General features: G+C 45.6%; 1 protein-coding gene across 4 annotated transcripts in view; it reads left to right on the forward strand.

The window, feature by feature from the left end:
- Positions 1-253: 253 nt before the first annotated feature.
- LOC119407105 (F-box only protein 25) overlaps positions 254-20,529 on the forward strand; it is a 32,978-nt gene continuing 12,702 nt past the window's right edge. For all 4 annotated transcript variants that reach the window (XM_049419767.1, XM_049419769.1, XM_049419768.1 and 1 more), the window contains exons 1-5: positions 254-657; positions 6,851-7,019; positions 17,654-17,746; positions 18,764-18,892; positions 19,018-19,244. In XM_049419767.1, coding sequence (XP_049275724.1) covers positions 548-657; positions 6,851-7,019; positions 17,654-17,746; positions 18,764-18,892; positions 19,018-19,244 — 728 coding nt within the window. In that variant the 5' untranslated portion in view covers positions 254-547. The remainder of the gene's footprint in view (positions 658-6,850; positions 7,020-17,653; positions 17,747-18,763; positions 18,893-19,017; positions 19,245-20,529) is intronic.

Below are 20,529 nucleotides of genomic sequence, written 5' to 3' on the forward strand. Positions count from 1 at the left end.
TTCTATTGCGACGGTGCGCTGGTTTTCCTGCTCGCAATCGCAAACAATTAAGCAAGCGGCCAAGGAAATTGCGCGAGGTGAATTGCGCAAAAGAGAAAGAGCAAACGCGCGGCGGCTGCGCTTTCGTGACGGTCAATTTCGGTTTCGCTCTGTTTTCAAACGGGCCGCGCCACCTACAACGCAACGACGAAAGGGTAGTCTCGTGACTTCCGTGACGTCAGATCCGTCAACAAAAAAAGCATGCATGCATCAACAAACTGGCTGGGGAGAGCGCGCTCAGACTCGACGCAGTTGACGGGGCCCTGACGGCGACCTGCGAGCGCGGAGAACGACCAAGTCGCGCGCAGTTTTTTTTATTTCGCGGTCCGCTTTCTTTCTAGTCTTTGTGTTCGTTTGTTTCGTTCGCACGGTGTCCGTCGGGTTTTTCTTTGTTGCGAGTGGACTGGTTAGGGGGCCGTTGGCGTGGTGCGAGTCGTCTTCAGCGAAACGCCACGCGACGGTCTACTCCGCATCGTCGCGAACAGCTGCGGTTTCCTTCGACGGCGCGATGCCGTTCATCGGTCGTGATTGGCGTTCACCGGGCGAAGCCTGGGTCAAGACTGAAGAAGGCTGGGAAAAGAAAAAAATCCTGGAGTTCTACTGTTGCTCCGACGAAAGGTACCGTGTGGTGTGCTTTGTGTGTGTGTGTTTATACCACGACGCGTGCGCGAGGTGTTGCAAGTTGCTTCTTTTCCGCGTCTAGCGTGCGTGTTTGAGACGCTTGTCTGTCGCTGGGTCTTTGCCAAGGACGAGAAATATAGCGGGACGGGCCATTTATCGATTCAGACGGGTGGCCGAGAGGGAGAGAAAGAGACGGCGAAAGGGTGGAAAGAGAAATAAACATGTTGAGACAATACGTGCAGCATTCCGCTTCTCTTGTATGCGAGAGCTAGCTGACCGATTTGTCGATTGGGCAAATTTATATCGTTCCGAATGAGCGCAGCAGTAACCGTTCTGGCAACGCTCTTACAGCTGTTCCAGTCAACGCGATCGAAACAGCTGTACAGTTAGAGAAGGAGAGGCGAAGACAATGTATGGGAGACTGGCGTGCGCACTTCGCACCCCACGCCACTAGTGCAAACAATGTTGCTGTTGTCGGGAGCCGGAGAGACAAAAGGATATCTTGCGATAGGCGCAGAGAACGGCTTCGCTAAGCGCGCTTTCTTTTTGGCGATTCTGAAGTTTTCGCTCTCCCTCGCGTCCAGCTGATCCCGTCAAAGATGGCGGTCCTCGGCTGCCTGTTGTCTGAAAGCGACGGTAGAAGCGAAACTACGCTCAGCCAACGAGTTTATTCGCCAACTCTCTCTCGCAAGCTTCTCTGGAACGACTCTCAGCTGTTGCTTAATGCGCTCTAATGTAGCAGCGACGGGCCGTGCTTTCTACTTATGCAAAAAGTAGGCCAGTTCCTTCTCGGGTGAAAAAAAAGAGCGCCCGGGCCTTTGCTTTTTTCGTGCCCAGCGCTCTGTAGCTTGGCGACAAAGGCGGGCACGCTAATGTATATTCAAGAGGTAGATACAGTCTGAGTGTGTGTTTCCATGTTTATAGCGCTTTTTTTAATTTCTTGTATCACTAAAGCGCGAATGCATACATATAGCAGTACGCGGCCTCTCATTTCACGTGCATTTTTTGTGTTTTCAAATGGACATATACACCTGCAGTCTCGTAACTACGGGCACCGTTTTTGATATTTTCGCCTGGGCGGTCTTTGTGGCCCGTTTGCGCTTTCAAGCGCGAGAAAAAAAAAAGATGCCGCGCGTCTCGTGGATTTGCACGGTGTCTCGGATGGCGGGTCGCTTAGCAACCGCTGTTTAAGAACTTCGAAAGGCGCAACCGCGCACGTTCTTCTTCATCGAGCGTGTCCAAAGAAAATTGCTGAAGCGGGGATAGCTCGAACTATATAGTGGTCACGGTTGAAGTGATACGCGGGAAACTCCTAGCGGTTCTAGGTTAATTGATGCTCCTGTCTGGGCGATGCGCTAGCTCCTTTGTGCTGCTTCGCCATCCTGTTTGGGCTCTTCACGCAAACAAAAAATGCAAAATGCAGGTCGAAACGCGCTTATATACGCACTGATGCTTGCCCCTTTCGAATGAGTATTCAGTTGCTGTATTGCATAGTTGTGTTATCCAGATTTAACGTTTGCTAAACTGAGCATACGCACTTTTCCCTTCCGCCGTAATTGCGCACATTGAAACCTTTCGGTTTCGGAATTGCCGTTTGCTTGTCTTTATTAAACCGTGCTAGCAGGTGTTAGTGTTCCAGCACGCGTGCACCGTCGACTTGTTTACGAAAAGAGGTGTTTTGCTCTTAGAACAAGCTGTAGTTACGCGAATGTCGGATGGCGACAAAGGAAAATCGGCTGTAAGAATTTCCTAAAACAAAAATAACGCGTCATCTACGTACCGCGCTTCGTTCCGTGAACGAACACGCATTTGCCCACAAAGTCGACGTCCGTGTTTTCGTCAGTTTTCGTTCACGCGCGTGCAGCCCTCGGTCCGTCACATCCGAAAGATTTTACTTCTTGTTTCCGCTGATTCCCAAGCCAGTCTCGCGTTCTGCGTAGCTCGTGCCAAATAACCGAAGGAGGGAAGGGGTACGTCCGGACATCCAACAGAGCGCGAACGAGTTAAAAATGAAAGAAAAATAAATGAATAACGGCCATCGTTGGCCAGTTAGGCAGGCATGGAGCGCACTGCGTACGGACTCGCTTCCTGGCTGGCAGCTATCCTTGTATTTGTCTGGCCAGCCGCACTGCTGTGGCCTATTTAGCCGTGCACGAAGATTATTCACGTTTTTCTTTCCGTATATGTTTTAATTTACCGCAGATCTTTCCGAACACGCAGCTAATAGCGCGCATGACGCATCATCGGCACGCGAAACGCTGTAGCAACTACTACTGCACTGGGAGCGGCAGTACCTTACTGAGGGTCGTACATTTTTTTCGATCGCATTTAATTATTGCCCTTTCCCAAAGGCAGGCACGCTTCGTTCCGCAACTCAGTCGAGCTTCCGCTAAGGCTTTTGGAAACGTGCTTGCTGGCTGCGTCGAATAGGAAACAGTTGCCCAATCGCGCTTGCTCGCAGACCGAGGTCACCGCGTTTGCTCGCGCAGTTAGCTTTTTGCGTTTCCATCCAGTTGCGTTGCTGGGGCCGCACGCCAGTTTTGCCCGCGGGAGCCGCTTAATAATTGTTATATTTTTTGTCCGCTTTGATAGCACGTCGAAAGCAATAGCCTACAAGCGCGCGGTTTTTTCGTTTCGAGCGCTAGCTAGCTGCAAGGATCAAATGCATATATGGGCGATTGAGAACCGGATAAAGATTACCCGTTCCTGCACAGCTGTTGCGGGGGAGAGAATATACGTGTTCTAGGTGAAGGTGCTCTTGGTCTTGCCCTTTTTTAAATGCGACAACCCCTGGCGTTTCATTTAAAGTCAGTTTAAAACTGAAAGTGGCTTCACGTCAAAAAGAAAATGCAGGGCTGCTACTATGCTCAGGTTCTTACAATGATGAGATATATATGCACGTACTTGAGATCATGGACGTATTAATTGATCGAATAAATATCTGTTGGAAAAGATCTCTGAAGGCCTGCAATGAGAAAAAGGAGATAATGTGATCGAATTATAGTTGGTCACCTAGAAGGCCTGTCTTCTGGCCTTAGCGTATTCGAATAGGAGCAAGCTTAAAGAAGCTTCTTTAAAGTGGTTGGTGGATTCGACTGGGTTCACTCGGATAATATATGCTAACATCTGCAGTTTCTTTACCAGACCAGCTGTTGACTTTTAGCACACGTATAATATACCCAAGTGTGTGTGGATAACAAAATTAAATATATTCGCTATTTTGGACTGTTTTTTGAAACTTTGTAGCAGTTTTTTTCTCATTTAGAAGGTATTAAAGCCAGTGCAGAGTTTTGCAGAGCTCATTATTACGTACTAGTTGTGTTAGTATTTTATGCCACCCTCTAATCTGTGGTGTTCCTTGGAAAGTGCGTCACCTGTAACATGCCTGAGCGAACGTCTAACCAGTGAAGTCAAAAATGGTTTTTCTACTGACGTTGACTGTTGATATTAGTGCAGCCCACACTGGCATTACAGTTCAGAATTAGTTTTTTTTTCCCGGGTAAATGTTATGCTTACTTCACTTTTACTACTTCTGCATAAATCTAGCAAAATGCCTAGCTTGTTTCATATATACATGCAATGCAGATTTTTAAATAAAAATCCTATGACAATCAGGGTCCTGTAGTTTTCGCGCATGAACTCTATGTGGAGGGGGAAATACTTTTCCGCACCTAAAATGACAGTGGGGCAACTTATTAACAAAAACTCGTTAAATAACTTGTTAATTTATTGACTTGAGTGTCGTTTATATCAGAGAGTTGTAGTGCATGATAATTTATGGCATGCCCATTTCCTAGAAATCACAAAAATTGCACATAGTTTGAGATATTCATCATTAAATTTCCAGGGCGAAATTGAAACTGATCGCACCTGGTGCATACAAGGCGCGACAACTCGGCTACGTCAGACCTGAACTGCCAGTGACAGGAACGTGATGAAATTTGAATCGAGGTGTGCCATAGCAGAATGTGGTCAGAAAAATCGGCAAGCATTCTCAAATAAACAATTAGACAGCTTATTGTTTGCATGTGATGTGTAGTCTTTGCCTGTTTCTTACTTAAACTTGAGCCATAAAGAGGCGTGAAAAAACTATTTTGCCTGTCTGCAAGAAGCGCCGCAGTGGCTGCCCCTGAGTTTTATGCATCCCAGACAAAAAGAACGGATGATATTGCCGTTTTCTTGTGCACAGTTCAAAAGAAACAGATAAGCACCAAACACTATGTGCAAAAATAGGCGCTGCATGGGCACAAGTGAGATGACTTGCAGCTTTTCACGAAAAATACGGCTGCGGCGTGCCTTGATTCAAATTTCGTCATTTCCCTGTCATGGGCAGTTCTGGTTGGACGTAGCACAGTTGATGCACTTCGTGTGCACCAGGCGCGATCTGTTTTGATTTTGCCCTTGAAATTCGATGATGAATATCTCGAACTATGTTCAACTTTTGTGATTTGTAAAAAAATGGGTATGCCATAAGTTATCATGCACTACAACTTTCTAATGTAAACAAGTGTACTCAAGTAAATAATTAAAGAGCTAATTAATGAGTTTTTGTTAATTAGTCACGTCAATGTTGTTTTAGTTCCGACAAAGTACTTCGGCCTTCATGTAGAGCATGCGCGCAAAAATGGCAAGAGCGTGACTGCCATAGCATTTTTATAAAAAATCTTATAAAAATCTGTGAAAAAGAAAACCCTGTATATAAATACTTTGAGTCCGTCACGAGGTTTGGGCATCACAAACAGATAATTGCGCAGCACAAAGATCACATAGTTGCAATCGTCGCTGCAAAGCATCAGCTGCGTGGTGAGGAAACAACTGAAATTTTAAATAGAAAGCGCATGTGCACTTTTTCAACAGAGCTCCGCTTCCAGCCAGGGATTCAAGGTCACTTGCACATAAGCCTCTACATAAAGCACTGATTGTAATGTCGCCGACTGCATGAGACATGGCCCTCATGTGTGTACAACCTGCAGCGCTACCACTGGTATTGCACTACACAGCACTAATAGGGAAAAGAAGGTTGCGAAGCTTGCAGTGTAAACATGCCGCAGCCTTTCTGCTTAAAGTATGGGAGGAGGGAGGGAGGAAAGAACCTCTGTGTTGTCAGTGAGGCCTGCCTCCTGGCAGCACAGCAACACATTTACCCTCCCCTCTTAATCCCCTATTCCCCCCTATCAATCGGCTATATTAATCCCCTATTAAATGGCCCATATGGAAAATCATCCCACTAGGAGGTGTTGGTGTCGAACAAGTTCCTGCTTATAATCAAGTTTGCAACATAGCCTGGTGGAAGGATTCGTTTAACACAGTTGCATTAATAGAGCTCGTTTAGCTTGGTCCGATAAGAGGCATTTAATATCGTGCTGATGTCGATGCATTTATACTAGTGGAAGAGCGGAAGGAAAGGCTGCTGATGTCTTCATTTCGAGGCGACAAACGAACGCCCTATATCACAAAATGAACGCCGCATTCATTCATTAGGCACAGGGTGTTGACAGGATGTGTGGAAAGGAATCCCTGATGTGACCTTTGCACTAGATTGATTGCGCTTGCAATGGTTGGGGTGCCTCATGTCAACGCTAAGCAAATGACAATGTCACATTGCCACAGTGGCACAATGTGTTGGGGTGTATTGTTTCCGGTCTGGTTGGGCTTGCACAGTCTATGCAGTTGTAGGTGAAGCAGCATTATGGTTGATTGTGTAGCAGTAGCGGGATTGAGGTTGTTTGTGGCGAACAAGAAATTTTTCACAGTTGTATGCTAAAATGAGCAACTGCTACATCAAGCCAGTGAACTTGAATTGTCGAGTTATATAATGTCTTTAGAGGCACTAGCTAGGAGCCCGTATACTGGCTATGGATAGTGGTGTTTCATCAACAACACTGCGTGCATGTTCTCGTCTAGGCCCTAGTCTTGTGGTTACTCCAGGGCTCTCGTGAATATTGTGTGACTGGCTGCTCGTTATCACCGCAGCCATATGTACTCGTAGCTGACCTCTGACATGCAGCTGGTAAAGCATACCTTTTGTAAGTTCATACCTCAGCACAAACAAATAGGTAGTAGCGGATAATTAACCATAAGTTGTCACATATGCTACTGCATTTGATCCGGGCTGGCATGCGATGTTGTGCAGTACGACTAAACAGAACAAACGGGCAAAACAAACAATGTAAAACTCTTTGCTTTCCAGCCTTGAGTCTCTGGAACAATCGGCAGACTATGACCTTTCCCCATCGCCACCACCAAACTTGGCTGGTGGAGATGCGGGAAGCGGAGACGAGTGTCTGGACATTGACACCAAGCAGCGGCGGCTCTCGCAACAGCCCTATTGCCAGATCACGCTCAAGTGCACACGAGAGGTGAGGATGTTTCGTCCTGCCGAAGTTGCGAACGTCAATCATTGGAATAAAAACAATGCTACGCAGTGATTGATAGAACAGTTGCACCAAAAGCAGTCCTTTGTGTCATTTTTCTCCAAAGTGCCTTGATAGGGAAAGTTATATCGAGCCTTTGCCAAATGAAGAAAAAGAACTGAAATCCTGTTACGGTGACACTTCCTCACTGGTAAAGCTGAAACTAATACCTTAAGGAAGTTGTCATCAGTAAAGGTGTGCTAACATATTTGGTGTTGCAGTGTGTCACCTTGAATATTTCTATTATTTTGCTTGTAGTCATTCACACTGTCATCTAGAATGTAAGTGAAATGTATAGGAGGTTATTTTAAAGAGAATAAACCAGGTGAAGTCAGTACCGGCAGGATGTCTACCGACCGGGAAAACCGGGAATTCTCAGGGATTTTGAGTAGTCTGGAAATTCTCAGGGAAAACTCAGGGAAATTGTGCTCCCATCAGGGAAAATCCAAAGTAACCTTATTGAAAGGCGACGAAAGTCGCGGTAGCGCTTGCTCGATATTTTGTGAATGCATTTTTCAAATAAAACGGCCGCGGCTGTGGGGAAGTGGGAGAGAATCCGGCTAATGCGTGGCATGCGGGAACCGCGAACCACGACACATCGTATCGCGCAATGTTGTCAGGGTGTTCTGTGAGTACGCGGTGTAGTTCTGTAATCTTTCTCGCGCGTGCTGTGCGTTAGTGCCCGATATGGTGTTTTTGTTATCGCCGCGTGTCAAGTAACAAGCATGATTAGTTGTAGAAGCGGTAGCAGTAGATGTAACGAGCTTGAGTTATCTTGCAAGCGATCGCGATCGTGCAGGAAGCGGATGTCTTCGACAAGGCTCGTATCTGGCAAGCCATCCCGATCGGCGAGAAAAAAGACGCTTGTTGGCTGTTATCGGAGAGCTCACTCGCTCTGATCCCGAGCTTCGAACATGCTATTTAGGACTCCGTGAAGAATATAATAAATTTCCAGGCGAGAACTAGCGTAACTAACGGGCCCATTCACAGCAAGTGAAGGCTTTTTTCTTTCTTTTTTTCCCGATGAGGGCACTGCTGAAGCAAGTTTTAGGCAGTCGACTGAAATTTTTTGGGGCTGCAGCTCGCTATTACCAGACACACCACGTGGATATTTGCTACAAAGCCGAATTACAAAATTTTTCAGAGCCATGGCATAGCGGCGACCGAAATTCGCGACACCGGCACGGGTCCCACATGCTCGATACGGCACGCGATGTCGGAAAACAGTAACGTTTCCACCATAATCGGAAGTGCCGTAATTCAGGCTGTTGCCGTGCTTTCATGCTATCTTAGCCCGCAGCTATATTGCTTTTTTTTTTGCGATAGCAATTACATAGACACTCCGACGCGAATTTCTTGCCTTCGCCATGATCTTCCTTATCAAGTCCAAATCGCGATTACATCACCCCGCGCGTAGTATGCTCCATGTGCGAGTGAAAGTGCGCGAGCGCTGCCGACGAACGGGGCTTAAGCAGAGATGAAACGAGCAGACCGTCTCATCCGCGCGATGGGCACATGCAGATAGCAGCCGGCGCGTTGATGAGGTGGGGGGGGGGGGGGGGGGGGGGGTGGCTGCGTGAGTCCGACAGGAAGTGCGTACTTTGTACCAGCGGGCGTGGTCGTGTGCGCCGCGGTATCTTTAGTGGGGATCAGCAGACGACTCATACCGTTGCAGGTGTTGTGCTCTAATTGCAAAACTTCCGTTGAAGCCATAGCAGTGGCAGATCCCAGGGGGGGGGAGGGGCGGTAGCGGCGATCGCCCCCCCCCCCCCTCTAAGCCAGCCTCCGCCCCCTCCCTTCAGTGCCTGTCGTCCACCTCCTTTGTAAGGCTGCTTGTCGAGTTTGCCCCCCCTTTGTCAGGTTGCTTTGCCTGCCACTGTCCAAAAGGGGTAAAGAGAATCTTGTCCCTGCTCTCTACCTCTCATTGCTCTACCCTTTCCTGATTCCCTATGCACATTTCCAACGAAGGCTTCTTAGGTACCGCCACAATCCCCTCTGGTCTGTTGTAAGTATGCGTGACCCGCCAAAATGCACTGCTGAGCGTTGGCTTCAGCCGTTGTACCCCCCCCCCCCCCCCTAGTATCCCAAGCAACGCTGGCCGACTGCCGACGTTTGGCTGATCACTGGCAAATAGCCGGCAGCCGACTTCACTGGCCACCAGGCATCCGAAAAGGGTCGGCCGGAGGTGCGCTGCCAGCTACGTCGGCACTAGATCTGCTGCACGATTCGCGCCACCGTCGGTGGCCAAGTGAACGCCGAGCGCGCCAAACGCTTGTCGGCACTAGGTCGGCTGCACGATTCGCACCACCGTTGGTGGCCGAGTGAACGCCGAGCGCGCCAAACGCTTGTCGGGGCGACAAGTCGGCAACACGTCGTGCCGGCCTTGGTTGCCGGCAGAGAATTCGAACAGCGTGTATTATTTTAGGGCAGCATAAAATACACTGCAGGAAGTGTAAACAACTCCTACAGCGTGATCTTTTTAAACATTACAAAAATCACCTGTGACACACAACATACTTGTGGTCCTTGAGCTGATTACACCAAGTGATAGAGATTATTTGTGCGAACAATCCAAATCCATTATTGACTAAATAACAAAAATAATAGCGAGCCATTACATTCGTGCATGGTTTCTCCAAGCGTGCGTATCTAGAGTTTTTCGAGACCATCATTCGCCAAGTGTGCGACAGTATTTGTATACATGGGCGTTAAACTAGGCTTTTGTCGTTGTTCGATGCTTAAAACGGATTCTTACAAAAAAAAAAAAACGTGACCGAAGCAAACAGTGAATTTCTACCTCAAATTTGATGGCATAAATATTAAATCGTAAGATTTCATTCCAATTATTGCAAACTCAGTGGCTACAGTTAGTCAGTTGCAGTACGTAGGTAAGGCAGTGTAATTTGAAGGTCATAAATGAACTTTATTTAGATAGGCGATTATTTATTTTGCTTTTTCATGCAAGTAATGTCACCCGCTTGCATTAAACCGAGCTCACATAATACATTTATGTCATTTCTGAACTAAAACGGCCATTAAAAACCATTCTGTATAACTTAAAAGAAGCATCGTCTTTATACAGACAACATGAAGCATGAAAATTTTTGCGTGCTGCCCGAGCAGCGCTGCACCCAAACAGCCTGTGGATAGAGAGACGCAATGTTTTGTTCTAACAGCTAGTCCTTTATTATGTAATTTGCGCAATCGAATGAGTAAACGTTCTCATCTTTCGCTGACGGATAAGTCAGGCAAACGGAAATACCATATATGCTATGTGAAAAAAACTCATCAAAAGGCGTGGCCGCAATGTAAGATTTTAGTACCAATACACGAATAATAAATAAACAAGAAATATTCTTTCAAGATTGTTAGAACGAACACACAGCAATGGCAATCCACTGAAGACTCGTGCTGTGGAAAATAAAACGCAGAAGGTGGAAAAGTGCGGGAAAGATCAAAGAGGAACCGCGCGCTGCTCTACAGTGTAGCTAGGGAGCGTGGAGTGAAAAACACACTTAAAAAAAAGAAGCAAAATAACATGCGCTACTGCGGCCCGCGCCCCGGAAGCTCCCGGTGGGGAGAGGGAAACTTCTTTTTTTCCGCTGTTCTCCGGTTTTCTTTCTCAGCGTTTTCTAGTGCCGCAAGGGCAGAATGGTGGAGCCGCCTCCTCTTTCGAAGAAGCCGCACATCTGCAGGCACGCCTAAAGCCGCCAAGAAAATGGGACACATGTCCGAAACAGCACCACTAAAGACTTGCGTTTGTCAAAATTTACGCGTGTACGTCTAGGTAGTAACAAGTTGGAATTAAGTTAACGCGAATTTATCTTTTTCTTTAATGTGCAATGTAGTTACACCTTTATCTCTTACAGATAATAAGCTCATATTCCTCGATATGCCTATTTGAAAAGTTTCTGTTATCCCATCACCTTGTCAGAGGTCGCCTTGCATATGTTCGTGACATTAATCATTTTAGCACAGCATTTCAAATAAAAATGAACCCCTGTTTTTAATAAAAGACAAAGCAGGTACACCGTAACCTACATTATAAAGAAGTTAAAATAATCCCAACGATGCACTGCCTCAAGATACGCAATAATGCCAGTCAGAAATCGCATGGTGATCATTTTATACGTCTTGAAAATACTAAACAAAAAGATAAGCAAGCGAATATGATGCATGGAAATGCATGAGAAACATTCCGCGGATTTGTCTGATCTTCTGACTCATACGTATAAAAGAATCGCATAATGGAGCATTTGCGGCGGGTAACGCGCAACGCGCACTGCTGTTCTGTTGGAATGGTAATAAAATGTTTACTAGTTCCGTTATTTCACACAATGATAATTATCAATGGGAGCAACACGTGCTTAAAACTGGACGCTGTAGCTTTATATTTCTATGATTCTATGGACGCTGTAGCTTTATATTTCAAGACGCGTTAGACAAATGCATAGCTATAGTGCCTCGCGGTAATCTGCCGTCGTCGGTGCCTCGCATGCAAAACGAAAAAAAAAGTAATAAAATTACATTGCTAATAGTAGACGCTTCACGTGCCGTTGACGATATGTGTGGCTGACTGTAGAGGCTGCGCAACGTAATTAGCGTACCGTACGCTTCTACACATATGAGAACTTAATTATCAAGTCCCTTGGTGACGCACCACATGGGACCAGGTGCACTGCTCGACGCCGTTAGATTGATCTATATATTTGTCCAGCCTTACATCGGCTGCATAGAGTGATGAGGATTTGTCAGCAGAGCTCATCAATCTAACGCCGTTGTTATCGAAAGCAGAGCAAAATAACGCGACGTGGTGAAAAGTATTCGTCTCTGATCGAGTGACAAGTTGAACACTGGTCAATTTTACTTTGAAGTTCAACATTTAGGTTTCGAGCTAACAAGCGCGAGCGCGTTTGGGCATTATGTTGAGAAATAAGTCATGTAGTGTAGCTACAAACGCGATGACGGCCTTTGGTCAAATAAGGAAAACAGCAATGACCGTCAACCACAGACGTAAGGGAAACTTCCGGCTAAGGGATAACATCGAGTTTTGCTCTGAACTGACTGAAGTTAAGCTATTAATCGGATGCTGACTAGACATGCGATGGCCATAATGATGAGCGCATGCATTGACATCAATATGGAAGTTGGAGTTCTTCGGCGTTGTGAAGAATTATTCGATCGGAGAATATCGTTAAAATATTTTTATAACCTTGAAAAATCGCAAGATTTGAACACTCTGGAGATCAATGTATTTGCCACCAGGAAGTACATAACAGATAAGAAAGTGCAATCACGCGAATTTATGTTCAATGTGGCTTTACAATGGTCTATTGTGCCGCGGTATAGAATTGACTGAAATAGTTCGCAAATGGCACGTTGATTGTAACCGACCATATACATTACACCATCTATTAATAATAAACTTTAGTGAAAATGAATTAAATCATTCTTTCTCCTATCGGAAAGGTTTTGGCTGCTTTATAGCGAGACCAAAAAAATATTAATTTCGTCACATGAATTGTGCGAAATAGAGTTCTCGCGGACTGTACAACTTTAATGGAAAATTTCAGATACGTATTTCAGGGGCGCGAAAGCTCTAACTGATTACATGAAAAGCTGAATTGCGAAGTGATCTTAAGATCTGGCGTCCTTGTAGCTTGTTACACGTCCATTTGTCTAAAAATGACGTCGCATTTGCAGTTCTGCTCCAATCAATAACCCCAGCACTAAAGTTATATGCGAAAACTAGAAGCAGCGCGAAAAAAACGACGACAAAAATAGGAACACACACAACAGGACTAGCGCTGTCTAGACTAGCACTGCTTCTAGTTTTCGCATCATGAACCGACTCGCCCAAACCTACAAGTTGTTGCTAATAAAGTTATATGTTTGCTGTGCCTCAGTTTTCCCGAATCCAGCCGAATATTTCTGATGTGCACATTGAGTATGTGAATAAGAAAGGGTACAATTGCGGAGTTGGTTAGAATGCGGAATTTAAATGTCGAAATTTTTCACCTGTTTCGCAAGAAACTTCAGAACCTTTAGCGATCGGGCCGCCGAGAATCCTCCGCCGCATTGTCATGAGCACCTTTCAAGCCTTATGATGACCTGTTATGATTAAGCACTTATATGCTCAATGTAGAGTGGTACGACATGAGTGCTTTTCAAGTGTACCGAGCGTTTACGGTTTCTGCTCGAAGCTCAAGAAAATGTCCGCCTTTACATGCATTAGACGCAAAGCATTTGGTTGAGCAACATCAATAAATGGGAATAAATGCGAGTACCTAGCAGAAATTTAATTGTGATCCTGATACTATAGCGCGCTAGGCTCTATTAAAATATCGATGATTTTGAACTGTCCACCGAACTGTTCACCGCTTTAGCACGGTCGTGAATATAAATACATGATTGATCTGATCGAGCCGCATGACAGAGGGAGGACATCAGATATAATGAAAACATTTGAAATATAGAATCGAATATCGTCATACTTGATTCGGTTTTCGGGAATAGCCCATATGCGTTAATACGAATATTTCAAAATATCATCTATGTCCAAATAAACACAAAATTAGCGTAAAAGTCGCTTGCAGAGCCAGAATTCGATATTCCGCACACTCTGAAGAGTTTTAATATTTGTACTTGATGCTCAGTTTATGGTTTTCATGTTAATTTGTTTAATGTTAGGGTGCCAACGATATTTTGTGTTAACAACGAAAACGGTTCAATTCAAATTCGATTCGCTTCTTGGACGCATTTGCGCTGCCCTAGTCACCAGACACACGTGCGTTCCCCCGAAAAAAAAAAAAGTGGTAAAATGGGGTCTTGCGGTCTTGCTTTTGAGAGAGAGCGCACGCAGCATTCATCACATCCCTCTCCTAGAAGGAATGACAAGTCCTGAAAGGAGGAACGGAATGTGCCGAGGGCGGCGGGGCGTACAAGCGGAGCGCCGGACCTCGGACCTCTCGCGGTTTTTTTTTCTTTGTCACCGCGCTGGGGAGGGAAGCGAGCTCCGTGGCGTGCGGGAGTTCCCTTCCCGCGAAATCGTACTCGTAGCTCTTTCGAGCGAGGACGTGCTGAACGCAGAGGCGGGCATTGGGCAAGCACTCAGAAGCATTTCGTTTGCCTTGATCCTAGAGGCGCGCGGCCGTCTCCCGCTGCCGAGGATTTGACGCGAACTCGTAAGTGACATTCTATTTCCTCGGTGTATCGTATGGTGACTTTTGTCTAGCGACAAAATCAAATTTTATTTGCGCAATTGATGCGTCAATCTGGTCGTCTCTTCTAGCGGGCAGATCAGAAATGTTCAGGCGAACGGTGGTTATATTTGTCCGTGGACCCAAGACATCGTTGACGGGCAAATATGTAAGATTTTCTTGTTTTTTATTTGTGGCATCTTATTGTAAGACCGTAACCTATTTTGCCGTTTTCTCTAAGGAACACTGCAACAAGGACTGGTGTGGATAGCGTGCTGCGCTGGTCTCGCCAACTGAAAAGAATTCTGGTAAGACGCATGCTTGGTTACAAAAGTTTCACGCAATCGCTTTTCACGTTGAATTTGGTCGCAAGTGTGCTGTAAATGCCGACTATACATAATATGTGACTGGCCCGCGGCCGCTTTGAAGGTAAGATTGTGTTCTCATTAATCTATTTATTGTTCCATTTGTTTTGCAGTGACATTACGAGCCAACAATGAAAACCTCAATCCATCCTGTCTCCACATATTATCAAGTTTGTGCACTGTGGAGCTTGAAGCACTTCTCAGAATTTCAGCACACTCGTATTTATTGTAAGTGCAGTGTTTTTCTTATTTGTGCAGTGACAAAATAATTTTGTTTAGTTGTGTGAATAGAGTTTCTAGACGCGACATGACTGTGCAACTGGTGAAGTAAATAGTCTACCTTTCTCAGAGTATTATTCATTGTTCTTTCTTTCAGTCTTTTCCGACAGAAGAACAATGCAAGTCTCACATCTTGATGAGGGTGGCGATTTACGCTCACATCTCGACGGTAAAACGTCGCATCTGCGTACGTGTTCAGGGCCAAGAGCACGAGAACTGGCCGAAAGAAGGGAGCCGATCCAACAAGAATGCCGTCCGTTTTATATATATGTCAGCGCTATCATGCAGCGATCACATGGACTGTACGGTTGCGTTGCACAAGGGCTGATGCAAACGCTCCGTGCGAACAATGTTGCATGTAAAATTAGTGCATCTATACAATTGCAAAATAAACATATAAAGAGAGAAAACTTATATTCGCGTCTTTCTGTTATTGTGTGTTACGTATTAACACGTTAGTACAGACCGTTAGAGGCGTTTAATTCCGTCTTACATGTGCACTCTGCCCGTAATTAATTCAGATAGAGTTAAACGCCTCTATAAACTGCCCGTTCACATTAAATATGACACGCATCAACACACCAGAAAAACAATTGATGCGTTTTGTTAGAACACGCACAAAAAAATAAGAAAAAAAACAGAGCAATACTAACGAGGAACGTCCGCAACCGACCCACGGCCGTCGGTAAATCGACGCTTATGTGATGTCAGGCCTTGGTCAACCCGCGAGCGGCATGCACTCGGCATCGTCGGCCACGGTGGACGGGCCTACATCGGGTGCCGACGCAGGCCCACATGAGGCCAATGTCAATCCCCAAGACCGGCCCTACATTGGTTGCCAAGGTTGGGCCAACGACAGTGCAGTTGGCCAGCGACATCAGGCCGACATTTTGCCAAGGATAAAATGTTGCTTGGGATGTACCTGAATCCGCCCCTGAGCCATAGATAGGGCACTTCTCTTAGTGCAGCGGCTGCGTTTCCTGAAGGAGCGAGCTGCTAGCCTATATTCATATAAAATTCCTCTTTATTGCTTTTTGCTATCGGATTTACTATTTTGCTCTCGCGGCGAAACTGACTTTTAGATGCGAAGTATCTTAAGGCAGAGCTCAATCCGGTGGTGGTGGTGGTGTGCGGCGTGACCACCCTTACTGCGCATGCGCATACCCTCTCCACCCCCCTCACCATTCCTCCTCTCCCATTCACCTCTCCACTTCCCCTCTCCCCTTTCCCATCTCCACTCACCCTCTCCCATCCCCCTTTCCACTCTTCATCTGAAACGCGGGCTAGACATGCCGAAATTCTCTCCTGCGCAACGCCGCGATGAACTCGAGTGCATGCGCATCCCCTCCCCCTCTCTCTCCTCTCCTACGCTGCCCCCCTCTCGCCCGCCTGTCGACCGCGTTCCCCGCTCGCCCTGTGAGAATTAACGGCCAGGCTAGATGGAAGATACGACGCGCGTGGCGTCCCTCTTCGCGTTCCACGACGCGAGGTCGGTAACATGCCCAACGAACGCCAGCGGAACGCGATCGTGCAAGTGCTCCGGCTTCGCATCGCCTCATGGTCCCCTTTAGCGGGAGATGGTGTAATTTTTCTAACGTGGGATGGTTTGCGATGTTGTGCATTCGTGGAGAGCAAATGGTTTGGTTGGGCAACATGATAGCTAAAGCATTGCATTGCTCTGGGCAACGCGCGAGGATTTGACAACAACCTGCAGCAGCAGAACAAGCGCAATTCCACAGTGCATTAAACCCGCATTTGTTTCGTCTTTACATGTGACACTCTGGCAAGGCATCTAACTGTGATTGCTGCATCTCAGGCTCAACAAAATTGTTTTTTTCAGGCAAAAAATAAAAAAAAGTTTTTTCGTGTTGCCATATTAGTCGAGCATTCTTGTGGCATTTTCAGTTTAAGATTAATCCTTCAGTAACTATGCCTTGCGTGAAAGGTCGAATTTCAGTTTAACGAAGTTTCGAGATAACGAAGTGAGTTGCCGCTTTTACCAACTTCGCTCTATTGAGGTTTATCTGTTCTGTATGTACTATTCAAATGGGATTAAGTCGTTTTCATTTTCTAACATGCGTATTAGAGAGTGACATCACTGAGCGATATGGTCTCTACCCATCATGACATAAAACAAAGTTCTGTTTCACTCAGGGAATTTTAGCGGAAACACTCAGGGAAAACCTGGAAAACTCAGGGAATTTAGAAATGTCAACTTGGTAGACACCCTGGTACCGTTTTTCTGTCTGATTCTTGCTAACTAACTAAAATCACCAGGGGCTCTAAAATTGAGTAAAGGGGATGGGGGCAAAGGGGGTTGTATTGAAGGGGTGTTCAGGGGGGGCTGGGTGCCCCCACTGGTTTCAGTGCATGAAAGAACTGTCATCCTCAGCCCTGAGGTGTTGCCTCTAACATATCAGTAAATTAAGCCTTGGTCAGACAAAAAATAAACAAAAAAGAAATGTTTGTGCATTCAAAGTGGTCCTTACTGGGAACCATCACTTCAACGCAGAATAAACTTCTTGGGCTTTTGCACAGGTCATGCAGAAAGTTGTTTTTGAGCATCCTTCGAATAATGAGGTTAATGAAAGTGCAAATTCAGCTTTCCTTTCTTTAACAAGTTCATTATTAAAGTTTTAGAAGTTCTTAAATTTTGTTCACAACTGTAAGGAACTTATGAGCATTAGAGCAGTACACTGATAGGAAACGTCACGACTGAGCACTTACGTTTTTGCAGGTTGCTGGTTACAACACCATCAGCGAAGCGTTTCGTAGGCTAGACTTTCGCAATGGCATCAAAGATGTGCGTCGATTCAACTACATCTGCAAGGTCAGTGAATGGGCACCAGTGCCTTTTGTGATTATGGGTAACCAGACTATGTCCGAGAGACTTCAGTGCGGTCAACAGACCCACAACTGTTAGTGACGATAGAAGAAAATAGTGATGCTCTGTGCATCGTTACTGTGCTGTGTAAGCATTCATTTTGCTGTACTTGATATAGGTTTTAACATCTTATCCTGGATAAGGGGTGTTAAGATGCTGTTCAAGAGGATCCAGTACGGTCTGCTACCAATAGGCCTACTACTGCTAGTGATGCTAGAAAAAAATTGTGGTGCCTTATGCATCATTAAAGGACACTGTGAGCATGCGTCATGCTGCATTTTATATAGTTTTTAACATCTTATCCTGGAAATCTAATCATTATTTAGAAAGTGTGCAGCATGGTTCTAAATGCATTTTAATTTGTAAGCTAGTGTTTACACATGCTATTTTATAGCTGTGCCTAATGTTAAAACTAGATGTATATAAAGTTGTCGTAATGATGTTATTGGCATTTATGTCTCCATATTGGCAACCTCAAAATAAGGATTAATTTTCAGTTTTGTGTATAATTAATCAACTTTTGTTAATTATCTTTTATCTAAGGTGGCTAAAGCAAATGAGTAAATTGGAGCCTCTCCTTGTCATATTCTAGCCTTGAGGAAAAAAAATTTCTCTAGGGTAGCTCTCGTAACTTGGATGCAAACAGATATTTTACGTTCGAAAATCTTCCGAAAACAAGAACTGCCACTTTTTTCGTGTCTGTTTTTTTTTTCGTGTCAATTGCTTATTCTTCATGTGGCAGCTATCCGGTGAATTTTCAAAGAAGACACCCCACAAAAAAAAAGGCAATAAATATGATGGTACACTTTTATTGTTTGGTCTGCATTGCCGGTCAGCAATCGAGGCTGTCAAGTGCTTTCACATTATGTTGCTTCGCTTGCTACTGTCATTTAGCTGCACATATAGTGTTGCTGAGTAGTTGCTAGACCAGTATTTTCTAATAGCCTGTGGTCTCCTTTGTAGTTGCTGCACCTACTGATCACAGAAAACCTGACCACACTGAGCGGCTGTGCGAGCCGGGTGCTCTTCACCATGCTCGAAGAAGTGGCGTCGCAAGTTGCCGACAGTCGTCAGAACACTCACATTCTTCAGGTATGAAAGAAAGTTTGGGAGGAAAGGGAAAGGGGGATCTTTCTCTCAATTTTATGGTAGCTTTCATGTCTAGCTGGTCATAATAAACTCTCTTGTTTAAAGAACCACGAAACCTGTCTGTGCAGCTTCTGCTGGAGGACCTAGAGCGGACGCTGCGCAAGTACCACTGCTGGGGTCGGCCCCTGGGCTCGAGCCAGCTGTGGGAGCAGCACCTGCAGACCCTGCAGCGCATCTGGAACGTCCAGAGGCACATCGACCTCTCCAACCCAACGCCGGACGACAGCACGCCCCAGTTCCCCCACCTGCCTCCCGAACTGCTCAGGGAAGTCCTGCTACGTCTGGCCGACTACAGGTGAATGCCAGAGGGTTTGCCTTGTAAATGGTATTGCGAGCCACGTTTTGTTTTAAGATATTACTTGCATCGTTGGCACCTTTAAAAAATTCAGGAGCCCTTGCCCTATTTTGAAAATGGGGGCAAGCGAAGCTTGGCGTGTGCGAGCCTGACGTGCTAATTTTCTTCCTTTCTTTCTCTTTCTTTTTTTCTTTCTGGTGCATCGCACAAATGCTCTCTCCTAACGGTTTCCTTCCTCCATGCTGGGAATGAGGCTATTATTCGCGTGCTAGCAGCGCAACGCTTCAGTCACTACAGGCAACAATGGCGGTCACTGAGGCAACAATGAAACGTGGCAACATGAAATGACCAGTCACCTCGATAAAAGATCAGATTGCCATATCAGAAACTGCTGATGGCCGACAAGGCCACAATTGAGAGAGCATCATTTATTGGAAAACCGGTGCATGCAAATGCGCAGGTGACCGGCGCACATTCAAGGGTCGCATCTCTTAGTGCTCGCGGGTGCCTCGGATTTTTTTTTTTTTTTTTTCGGTCACACCTACAACGCCAATGACACTTGTGAGGCAGTACAAGATTTGCTTAAAATACGTGCGAGAATTTGAAATGCGAGAATTTTTCTGTCAGTACCGTTGCATGCGCAAATGCAAGCTCCGTGCCTAAACGTTAAAAAATATTTAGGTCACTGGAATTCTGTTGACTGTGTCATATCTGTTGGGCTTGTAGAGCAGAGAGCAACTCCCGAAACGTGCTTGCAGCGACTCACCGCTATGTGTGTCCTTGACTTGTTGCTTATCATTTATGATGTAAACGAATGTGATAAGCGTCATAAAGAGAAGGAGCTCATGTGCATTGAACGAGCACTGGACTGGCAGATATTTTCAAAGTTGTAGAAACTCCACCGCATGTTCATTCACACAATAGGATGACGTTCATGAAGTAGTAAGGTTAGCTGATATATACAAATTTTTATTTGGAAGCTGAAGTTGGTCTTAAAAGACTGAATGATATGTCAGCATGAGCATATGACAACACATAGGCAGTGTTTATTGACATTTGGTAGCGTGCATGTTAGACATGGTGAAGCTGCTCATAAACACTATAAACAAGAGTTCAGCATGCATTTCTTTTGGGTGCACTTGTGCATGGTAGCCGCAGCAATTTCAAGCACAAAGTGAGGCAGCATCTTTGTTAAGACTGCTTACTACGTATTCACCCTGGACCTGACACGAATGCTACAAGTGTGGCATTGGCATCATGTAAATAGATACTCCTGCACAACCGT

Source organism: Rhipicephalus sanguineus, chromosome 10, assembly GCF_013339695.2.
Source record: "Rhipicephalus sanguineus isolate Rsan-2018 chromosome 10, BIME_Rsan_1.4, whole genome shotgun sequence".
NCBI lineage: Eukaryota > Metazoa > Arthropoda > Arachnida > Ixodida > Ixodidae > Rhipicephalus > Rhipicephalus sanguineus.